Source organism: Rutilus rutilus (assembly GCF_951802725.1).
Source record: "Rutilus rutilus genome assembly, chromosome: 14".
NCBI lineage: Eukaryota > Metazoa > Chordata > Actinopteri > Cypriniformes > Leuciscidae > Rutilus > Rutilus rutilus.
Window position 1 is genome coordinate 826622 of NC_140219.1, and position 11670 is coordinate 838291.

At 46.4% G+C, this 11670-nt stretch overlaps 1 protein-coding gene across 1 annotated transcript; it reads right to left on the reverse strand.

Moving 5' to 3' along the window:
• Positions 1-1020: 1020 nt before the first annotated feature.
• On the reverse strand, positions 1021-9194 carry LOC311304130 (uncharacterized protein; the record flags this gene model as incomplete). Its single annotated transcript, XM_084430991.1, has 6 exons — positions 1021-1803; positions 1897-2179; positions 2265-2552; positions 2594-3107; positions 6432-6692; positions 9119-9194. The coding sequence occupies 6 exons, from the start codon at positions 9192-9194 to the stop codon at positions 1156-1158; spliced, it is 2070 nt and encodes a 689-aa protein (XP_084287117.1). The 3' UTR covers positions 1021-1155.
• Positions 9195-11670: the final 2476 nt, after the last annotated feature.

Genomic DNA, 11670 nt, shown 5'->3' on the forward strand with positions numbered 1-11670 from the left:
AGTTTAGTTTACAATGTGTGATTTTGAGCATGAAATGAACCGTTTTGCCAGTTGTGTGTTGTAGGTGTGTTGGTGCGTTAAGAGTTTAGGAAATTTGTTAAAAGTATTGAAAAAATTGTCATAGCGATTGTAAAAAACTGTAACAAAACACAAATCCATAACGTCTCACCCAATTCCCCAAACATCCTATTTTCAGGTCAAAATGAAGCTCTACACTCAAAACCATTCACTCTTGCTGAAAAACCAAACTTTGCCCTCAGACAGGACACACAAGCCCTCAAAATCACACACACTACAACATAGTCGCAACATAGGTGCAATACATTCAAAACAACATTTCCAAAACTGGTAAGTTATGTTGCTTGTGTTCAACAAATCTGACTCATGGGTCAAAACAGGGAATAGTGTTTATAGATTAGGGAAATGGGTGTGCCTTTTGATAAATGGCATTATGGTTTTGAAATTTTAGTTCAAGAGCCTGGTTATAGTGTTTAAGCAATCGAGAAAAACTGTAATCAGATGCCTTTCTACACATTTTACATTTAGCAACTGTTAATCCAGTAATACTGCTTCTGCTTATTTGATCAATACACTTATAAAAAATATTATTATAGATTGTTCCTTCAAAAGGATTCCCTTAAGACTTCAATATTTCAATATTTTGACCTTGTTTTTATCTCTTATTCTTTAGACGAACACTTTGATATCGTCATTTACAGTTTTTTCTGATTGCTTAAGCACATTTTTTGTAACTATTGGCTATTTTTGCAAAACTCTACACACAAATAAGAAAACCTTTCACCCAATTATCAAAACATTGTAGTTCTCTTGCAAAAGCGAACACAGCTAGATTAACTCTTCACACCTTCGTAAAAATGGTGTTTTCGTATCAAACAGTAAACACAAGTCATCATCTACTAAGCACACAATGTGCCAACTACACACTGATGGTATGAATACAAAACACATCTGGCTTTTGCTTTCTCTGTGTACAGATGTCAATTTGAGATCATACTTTTGTCATAGTGTCATGTAAACATATAAGGATCCAAACTTCAAGTATTGGTGTTTCACACTCATCAAAACCAAAGACCAAAGACAAAGTCAGAACACAAAATAGTAATTTCACAAAAAAAAAAGGAAAAAAAAAGACAATCAGCCTCCATCATGTCGTCTTTCTGGGTCCGGCCACAAAATTTCGTCCACATCGCATGCGATATCCTCCAGCCCAAGGCACCGGGGAAAATATCTCCTTGAATGCCGTATCCAGGCCTGACATGATGCCTGGTCAATATCTCCACATGCCTCCTCCATTGCCTGTAAAAGGGCTACCTGTTGATGAGGATGACGGTCGTACACTTTCCAGCGCCAGGCAGAGAAGAACTCCTCGATGGGATTTAAGAATGGAGAGTATGGAGGGAGGTTGAGTGCCATGAAGGATGGGTGGTCTGTAAACCAGTTGCGGACCAAAGCAGCCCTATGGAAACTAACATTGTCCCATATGATGACATATCGGGTATGCTCTGGTCTCTGAACAGTGAGCATGTCATGTAAGGTGTCCAGGAATGCAATAATGTGTGCAGTGTTGTATGGGCCTATGGTTGCATGATGGTGAACAACACCATTCTGGCTTATAGCTGCACACATGGTTATGTTACCACCACGTTGTCCTGGGACATTGATGATGGCACGGTGTCCAATAATGTTCCTGCCACGTCTCCTGGTTTTACTGAGGTTAAAACCGGCCTCATCTACAAAAAGTAGCTCATGTCCCATGGCATCTGCTTCTAGTTCCATCACTCTCTGGACAAGACAAAACAAATGCAACACATCAGGCCCATGCACAGCACTACAGTATGCACTTCCAAATTCAGAACCAATGACACTATAGCTTACCTGCACATAGTCATATCGCAGTTGCTTTACACGTTCTGTGTTTCTCTCGAAAGGAACTCTGTAAATTTGCTTCATTCTTATTCTGTGGCGCGCAAGTACACGACTTAGTGCAGAAATGCTTACACTGTGTATATTTTGAAAGATGGTGTCATTATCAATTATGCGCTGCTGTATTTCGCGCAGTCTTATTGCATTATTGGCAATCACCATGTTCACTATATGGGTCTCTTGCTCTGGAGTGAACATTCTTCCTCTGCCCCCAACATCTGGACGTCTAGCAATTCTGTAAAGTAACAATTTCAGTATTTTTGCATGTATGGTACTGTTGTGTTTCTCATTAGAGTTTGGCAGTACCACAAAGTACTTACCGATTCTCATTTCGAAATGTCCTAATGATGCTTGCCACAGTGTAGCGGCTCAAATTAGGCTGAACCCGTTGGCCAGCTTCCCTCAGGGTCATCCCATGGTTGATGACATGGTCCACTATTGTAGCTCTGATGTCATCAGTTATTCTATTTCTTACTCTTCTTACCCTTCCTCTTTCCCCTCCTCGTCCTCTTCTTGCTCCTCCTTGTCCTCTTCCTCTAACTTCCTCTAACCCTCTCGCTTCTTCACCTCCACGTCCTCTCCCTCCAACTTCTTCACCTCCACGTCCTCTCCCTCCAACTTCTTCAACTCCACGTCCTCTCCCTCCAACTTCTTCACCTCCACGTCCTCTCCCTCCAACTTCTTCAACTCCACGTCCTCTTCCTCCAACTTCTTCACCTCCACGTCCTCTCCCTCCAACTTCTTCAACTCCACGTCCTCTTCCTCCAACTTCTTCACCTCCACGTCCTCTCCCTCCAACTTCTTCAACTCCACGTCCTCTTCCTCCAACTTCTTCACCTCCACGTCCTCTCCCTCCAACTTCTTCAACTCCACGTCCTCTTCCTCCAACTTCTTCACCTCCACGTCCTCTCCCTCCAACTTCTTCAACTCCACGTCCTCTTCCTCCAACTTCTTCACCTCCACGTCCTCTCCCTCCAACTTCTTCAACTCCACGTCCTCTTCCTCCAACTTCTTCACCTCCACGTCCTCTCCCTCCAACTTCTTCAACTCCACGTCCTCTTCCTCCAACTTCTTCACCTCCACGTCCTCTCCCTCCAACTTCTTCAACTCCACGTCCTCTTCCTCCAACTTCTTCACCTCCACGTCCTCTCCCTCGGCCTCCTCTGATTCTCACTCTTCTCACTCTTCCAGCTCCTTCCATTGTACTCCACACAGACAGCTTACCTGTGGCTTATTTATAGTGCTTAGGCTGATTGCAAAGTGAACCTATTATCTAAAACAGTTTTCACATGTGAAAGTGTGCCAGACAGTTGGCAAAATAGTGTTAATGATTGCCATACATGTGTATTATTTTGCTAGGAGTGTGTTGGAAATTTGGTAATTGAGTGTAAGCAGTGAGTTGTGTTTAAAGTTCTGCAAAAAGAGTGTTGTGCAGTGAATTGTGCCTACAGTTTTGCAAAGTGTGTGTTACAAAATTGCAAACTGAGTGCAAAGCAGTGTTTGTGCTTTTAGTTTTGCAAACTCAGTGAATGGTTTTGCTATACATATTAATAGTTTTAGAAATTGTGCTACAAGAATCACGATTAGCGCTTAAGCATTCAGAAAAAACTGTAAACACTGATCTACTTTCAAACCCACATTACAGTTTTTCTCGATTGCTTAAACACTATAACCAGGCTCTTGAACTAAAATTTCAAAACCATAATGCCATTTATCAAAAGGCACACCCATTTCCCTAAACTATAAACACTATTCCCTGTTTTGACACATGAGTCAGATTTGTTGAACTGTCACTGCAAAACTCTACACACAAATCCCTTCATTTCTCATTGCCTACACCATGTTATAATGTATAAAGTACTAGCATTCAATATTGTTCACTCAAGTCAGCACAGCTTCAGCTCAGTTACACACACAATTATCCAGGTGGAAACACTAAGAGTCAAAATTTAACACACTTCAATCAGAGCCTTCAATAGATGGATAAAAGTGCACAAATCAGTTTATTGAGTTTTGGAACAATGGATCCATAAAGACATGAAGGAAGAGATCGAGGAGGAATAAGGAAGAGGAGGAGGAGGAGGAGGAAGGGCAAGAAGACAAGCAGTCTCAGATGAAATTCAAGCCTCTAGTTGCCCATGTCTTTGTCAGTTGTGTGACTATGAGGGAGGCTGGGCTACGAGTAAGGCCAAATTTGAGTCGCTTTACCGTCGCCTCGAGAACCTTCAGGGAGGAGTGGTGGCAAACACAATTCTATCACTGAATAAGAGACAAACTTTTCCAATAGTCTTTGATGAGGTTTATTTTCTTGCAAGAAAAGGCCAGCAGTCGTACAGTCACACAGAGCGGCTGCAGAGTGTGCAACATAACTTGCCAGTTTTGGAAATGTTGTTTTGAATTTATTGCACCAGTGTGTAAGACTATGTTGTAGTGTGTGTGTTTGTGAGGGCTTGTGTGTGTTTGTGAGGGCTTGTGTGTGTGTCTGAGGGCTTGTGTGTGTGTGTCTGAGGGCAAAGTTGGGTTTTTCAGCAAGAGTGAATGGTTTTAGTGTAGAGCTTCATTTTGACCTGAAAATAGGATGTTTGGGGAATTGGGGGAGACGTTATGGATTTGTGTTTACAGTTTTGAGAATACGAGGCATAGTTTCAAGAAATGAGTTTAGGCAATCGAGAAAAACTGTAATACTAGAAATTTCTGTTACTTTCACCTCTAGTTGAGATTTGTATCATTTTCTTTTTAATTTCACTGGTTTGTTTGTTCTGGTCTGCAGATTCAACTGTAATGTTATCATTATTTTCTCAGTCCCACTTATCTCTGCTGTTTCACAAAACTCAAAATATTATATTACTCATATCTCAATAAAGTGCACAGACAGCCATTATAGCTGCTTGCTCCTTCAACTCTCGTTAGGAAAATTCTCTAGACATCATTATTTTACCACTAAAATATAGAATTTTCCCCCATTCTGCTTAATAAAACTTTTGTTCATTCCTCATCCTTATATCACTTAATTTGACTTAACGGGCGTTCATAAATAGTGCCATAAATTCTATCAGAAAAAAATTATTTTCATAAAATACATTTTCATATCTACATTTCTTCTCATCTTTCCCTCTTTCCCTACATGCTAGTTCCTTCTGCTTCCTTTTCCTTTCTTTTCGCTCTGCCTCGCATCTAACCAGTACACAATTGTTTGCTTACAATCCACACACACGTCTCTCACTGCTGTCAGCCTAGTGACACTTAACATTCCCTCCCTGGGAAAACCATGGTACTTGATCAACTTCTTGCCCTTAATTCTTTCATTTGACAGAAAACTGGTGTATAAAAATTATCGAGCTTACCGTGAGATGACCCGATATTGGCTGATTTCTATTTCCCTTGGATTTTCCTCCAACACGGAAAATCTTTCAGACGTCTCAACCTCTACCAATCTTTCAGACGTCTCAGACAGATCCGATTTTTTAACCCAAAATCAGCCAGGTCTGCACTTTCCAGTGCCCTGTAATTACGGCTTACTCAAAATCTTTTCGTGAGCACTTTCCAGCGCTCGATTGATTCCGGTTCACCAAATTAATCAGGTGTGGCTCTTCCGGACACTTTTACGAGTTAGTTACCGCCTCACGGTAACTTTCTATACCCGCACCAAAGAAATAGTCTCAGCCACTATGGTTCACTCACAGTCATACCAATTACACCACCACACAAAACAAAAAAGACTGTCTCTTACCAGAGATGCTTCTGTTGCCACTTGGTTCTTTCTGATTCCAATGGAGTTCCTCCTGGCCCTGATAGCAGTTTGCTCTTCTCTCTCAATTTCACGAGGTAAGACTAAAGCCTAGTGCTTCAGGATGATCAATCGTCAATCCGCTTTACTCAGGACCAGAAGAAACTACCATGGAACTACCAACTTCTAACACCAATTGATGTGGCAAAAACAATAATTAAACTATCATCATCACTGCATAAGAGACACCAAGAATCAAATTGTATTTTAAAATATATTTATTCTCCTCCATAAGGCTTAGTCACAAAATCACAGCAGCTCCCCCGTGACATGAGCAAGACCTGACAGCCAGCCCAGGAAATTCCCTTCTTAAACTCCTTCTTCAAGGTCTTTCCTCTGTAGTTCCCTTTCAAGGGAACTCGCGTTGCGTCGAGTTTGACGCTATGGGAACGCTTTGCGTGATGATGTCTTGAAGCACATGTAAAATCAGTCCAATGGCGTGGCGGAGCGTCAGATGCGGGTGACGTCACGTACCAGGAAACTATAAAGCCTGCTTGAAAACAGAGAGCGACAGCTTCTGTGTCTTCAGTAGCGCTTTATGTGAAATCTGTCTCTGTCTATTTATTGTTGTCTGTCACATTATGCAATCCAGCGATCAGTTCAGAATGTGTGTGCATCCCTGCCCGCGTTTTTATTATGGGTAGGGACACTCACGTTCTGTGTATTGTTTGTTTGGGAGAGGAGCATGCCCAGTCAGCACTCGAGGGTGCTGGCTTGTGTGCATTGTGAGGCGCTGTCCATGCGCTTGCTCCGATCCCGGCTGAGTTTCTTCCGGGAAGCTCGCGCTCCCCAGGGCTCGGGTCCCGCTGCTGCCGAGGCACAGCGGCGATCTCAGTCCTGGGGTTCGCAAATGGATCTATCAGCGGGGTCTGAGACGGGCTCTGCCTTATCTCAGCCCTTGCCTGATAGACCCGGTGTTTCTCATCAGGGTGCGGAAGCACGCGCGGCGGTTTCTTCCCCCCTGATGGTTACACAAACACTGCAATTGTCCAGTTCTGAGGAACTGGATGTTGTTAATGTTGAAGAATTGCTGGATGTAGAGACAAGAGCAGTCGATAGACTATGTATTGTGTGGCAATCTTATAAACAGGACGTTCGTTCAAATAAATAAATAAATAAATAATAAACTTGACGAACGCTTCCTGCCCTCACGTGCACAATCACAACGCCGAAATCTGCCGTTTTTCCCCGATCTCCATACTGAGGTGTCGAGATCGTGGGAGAAACCAGTGTCATATAGAGTGTTTAATTCCAAATATATCTGATTATTCCTCTATTTTCTGGTTAAAGAGACATGGTTATGAGGAGATGCCAAAGGTGGGAGAGATGCTCGCGAGCTATCTCTCTCTAGCAACAGCATCGTCCCTAAGTGTTTCGGCATTGCCTAAATAAGCCCCTCAGAGTGACATAAAAAATAAAAAATATATCTCTGGTGGGCAAGGCTTATTCCGCGTGTGTTTATACACGATGTCTTTGCCATTTATGCTAACCCTGCCACTTTGTGTGTTTCGGGGCGCAGTGGTCTCCGGCGAGCACATATCTCAGGGTCCACCCGGAAACGTAGTGGTCCTGGGATGCTTGCCCCCTCCGAGGAGGGTCCTAGAGCAGTCAGTTCAGTCGTTCCCTGCCGGTTTGCCATACAGGGCACTGAATTGGTCGCTCGAGTAACATCTACACCAGTCTTGAGAGGCTGGTTCTCTTAGTAAATTTTTTGTCCTGATGCTCGAGGGCTCAGGACAATGAGGGTAGTCCCCCCCCCCGAAGTGCAGCGGTCAACACCTCTTTTCACGGTGCCCGTCTCTCTTCGGTACCCTTAGGGGACCGTTCTGCCAACCCTGCCACCTCTGGTGTTTCAGGGCGCAGCGGTCTCCGGCGAGCACATATCTCAAGGTCCACCCGGAAACGTAGTGGCCTCGGGATGCCCGCCCCCTCTGAGGAGGATGCTAGAGCAGTCTGTTTGGTCGTTCCCTGCCGGTGCGCCGTTACAGGGCGACGAACCGACTGCTCAACAGCAGGAGAAAAATACGGTGCCGTCTCTCTTCGGTGCCCTCAGGGGACCGTTCTGCCAACCCTGCCGCCTCCGGTGTTACAGGGCGCAGCGGTCTCCGGCGAGCACATATCTCAAGGTCCACCTGGAAACGTAGTGGCCTCGGGATGCCCGCCCCCTCTGAGGAGGGTGCTAGAGCAGTCTGTTTGGTCGTTCCCTGCCGGTGCGCCGTTACAGGGCGACGAACCGACTGCTCAACAGCAGGAGAAAAATACGGGGCCGTCTCTCTTCGGTGCCCTCAGGGGACCGTTCTGCCAACCCTGCCGCCTCCGGTGTTACAGGGCGCAGCGGTCTCCGGCGAGCACATATCTCAAGGTCCACCTGGAAACGTAGTGGCCTCGGGATGCCCGCCCCCTCTGAGGAGGGTGCTAGAGCAGTCTGTTTGGTCGTTCCCTGCCGGTGCGCCGTTACAGGGCGACGAACCGACTACTCAACAGCAACAAAATCCAGAAACCAGTCTCGAGAGACTGGTACCTCTAGTAGAATCTTTGACAGCATGGAAGCTACTGTCAAATGTTTCTCGTTGGGTCCTGCAGACCGTGGAAAAAGGGTATTAGATACAATTCTGGTAACGCCCACCGCGGTTTATGGGGATCCTGCCCACAATGGTGGGCCCCGAGCAGGTTCTGGTTATGGAACAGGAAGTAAACACTCTGTTAGAGAAAGGGGCCATAGAATATGTACCTCCCTCCAACAGGGAAACCGGGTTTTACAGCCGGTACTTCATAGTTCCAAAGTAGGACGGGGGATTGCGTCCCATTTTAGGTCTTCGAGTTGTCATGCAGCTCAAGTTCAAAATGTTAACATTGAGACAATCGTGCCACAGATTAGTCCGAGGACTGGTTTGTCACGATAGACCTCAAGGACGCATATTTCCATCCGTCCGTGTCATTGGAAGTTCCTGAGGTTTGCTTTCGGGGGCAAAGCATACCAATATCGAGTTCTTCCATTCGGCCTGGCTTTATCACCCCGCACTTTCACCAAATGCGTGGATGCAGCTCTGGCGCCTCTGCGCCTCCGGGGTATTCGCATCACGAACTACATCGACGATTGGTTGATTTTAGCTCAGTCGCATTAGATGGCGGTTCAACATCGAGACGTTGTTCTCGCCCATATGAAAGAGTTGGGGTTACGGCTGAACGGCAAGAAGAGTGTGCTTCTCTATTTTTGAGGACCACTTTTTTAGGCGTGGTTTGGGATTCAGTGTCGATGCAGGCGCGCCTGTCATCGCCACGCTTCGATCCTGGCAGCTGTGAGAAGTGTAAAGCTAGGCCAGCTACTCACTGTCAAACAGTTCCAGAGACTGTTGGGTCTCATGGCAGCAGCTTCCAACGGGATACCTTTTGGACTGCTGTACATGAGGCCCCTGCAGTGGTGGCTCAGGACCAGAGGGTTTTTCCCCGAGGGGCAACCCATTTCGCACAATCAAGGTCACGCGGTGATGCCTACGTGCCTTGGTTATGTGGAAGAAACCTTGGTTCCTGTCCCAGGGCCCAGTGCTGGGAGCTCCTTGTCGTCGCAAACTGCTAACGACGGATGCTTCCCTCACGGGTTGGGGAGCGATCCTGAGGGTCGCTCATCTCAAGGTCTGTGGGAAGACCATCATCGTTCCTGGCATTCTATAGCCTAGAGATGTTAGCTGTCTTCCGGGCTCTGAGGAGCTTTATCACAGGTCTCAGGGGACACCATGTGTAGTACATACGGACAACACGTCGGTAGTCGCCTATATCAACCACCAGGGGGGTTTGCGCTCGCGCCCGTTATGCAACTTGGCACGCCATATCCTCTTGTGGTCCCAGGGAAAGCTGCTGTCTCTCAGGGCAGCGTACATCCCCGGGGTCCAGAATATAGGAGCAGACACTCTGTCGAGACAGGGGCTGAGGCCCGGGGAATGGAGGCTCCACCCCGAGGTGGTGGAGCTGATATGGAGGGAGTTTGGCAAGCACAAGTGGATCTGTTTGCGTCTCGAGAGACGTCTCACTGTCCACTTTGGTTCTCCCTCACGCATCCAGCTCCTCTGGGACTGGATGCTATGGTGCAGACGTGGCCGAGGCTACGTCTGTACGCTTTTCCCCCAGTTGCTCTGCTCCCGGGAGTTCTGGAAAGAGTTCGCAGGGACCGGGTTTGCCTGCTTCTGATAGCCCCGCACTGGCCGGGCAGAGTATGGTTTCCCGACCTCGTGTCTCTCCTCGACGGGCCTCCCCTGGAGTTACCCGTCAGGAGAGACCTTCTGTCCCAGGCAGGGGGCTCAATATTTCACCCCCGCCCAGAACTGTGGAACCTGTGGGCTTGGCCTCTGAGGGGGCCCAGCTCATAGTGTCAGGTCTCTCAACTGAGGTTGTTCCTCCCTCCACGAGGAAACTTTATGCCCTGAAGTGGAGACTATTCACTTCTTGGTGTAGTGACTGTCGGTTGGACCCAGTTAACTGCCCACTTGGTACAGTGCTGGAGTTCCTGCAAGAACGGTTCACTGCAGGTCTAACCCCGTCCACTTTAAAGGTTTATGTGGCGGCCATAGGTGCTTACCACATGCTTTTGGGTGGAATCTCTGTGGGGAAAGACCCCTTGGTATCTCGTTTCCTTCGTGGCACTTGAGGCTGAGGCCTGCAGTTTGCTCTAGGGTCCCTCCATGGGGTTTGTCCTTTGCGCTGCAAGGCCTTTCCCTGGCCCCTTTTGAGCCTATTGAGGAGGCTCCAGAGAAGTTCTTGACACTGAAAGCTCTGTTCCTTCTAACTATTTTCTGCAGGCCTTCTGTCCTCTTCCTTTTCACGGACCAGGAAAGAACTATTTGCTTTGCCCAGTTCGGGCGTTAGACGCTATGTCCACAGAGCTGCCCTGTGGCTTAAAACTACCAATTATTTGGGTGTTTCGGGTCCCCTAACAAGGGATATCCAGTGTCTAAGCAAAGGATGAGCAAGTGGGTGGTTAGGCCATTTCGCTTGCTTATGAAGCAGTCGGACAGCCTTCTCCTATGGCTGTCCGGTCGCACTCTACTAGGAGTATGGCGGCCTCCAAGGCCCTTATATCAGGAGTTTCCTTACAGGACGTTTGTGATGCGGCAGGCTGGTCCTCACCGCACACATTCGTCAGGTTCTACTCTCTGGATTTGGACTCTACTCCAGGGTCTCATGTTCTGTCTTCCTAGTGCTGCTCACTTGATTTCACACAGGACAGACATTCGTAGCTATGGTGGCGTTGGTATAGACGTTCCCATAGCGTCAAACTCGACGCAACGCGAGTTCCCTTGAAAGGGAACGCCTCGGTTACGACTGTAACCTCGGTTCCCTGAAGAGGGAACGAGCGTTGCGTCACCTTGCCATATCTCCTTCATGCCTGTCAGCGGCTACTTCAGACTTTTTACGAAGCTGTCGCTCTCTGTTTTCAAGCAGGCTTTATAGTTTCCTGGTACGTGACGTCACCCGCATCTGACGCTCCGCCACGCCATTGGACTGATTTTACATGTGCTTCAAGATATCATCACGCAAAGCGTTCCCATAGCGTCAAACTCGACGCAACGCTCGTTCCCTCTTCAGGGAACCGAGGTTACAGTCGTAACCGAGGCGTTTTCCACACACCCAGCATGGCCACATCTAGCTGATTTAGAAGAGAATGACCCCTTTAACCCATAGACAAAAGAAATATATTTGAAATATATTTTCAGAATATATTTTGGAATATATGCAAATATTTGAAATTGTCCCAATAAATACATTTCACACTTAACATCATATATTTTTGTTATATTTCAGAATATATTTCAATGTATTTGGAATATATGCCACATATATTTTTGACACTTTTGGGGACCTATACAGAAAAAAATACATTGAAATATATTCTGAAATATAACAAAAATATTATGATGTTAAGTGTGAAATATATTTAATGGGCC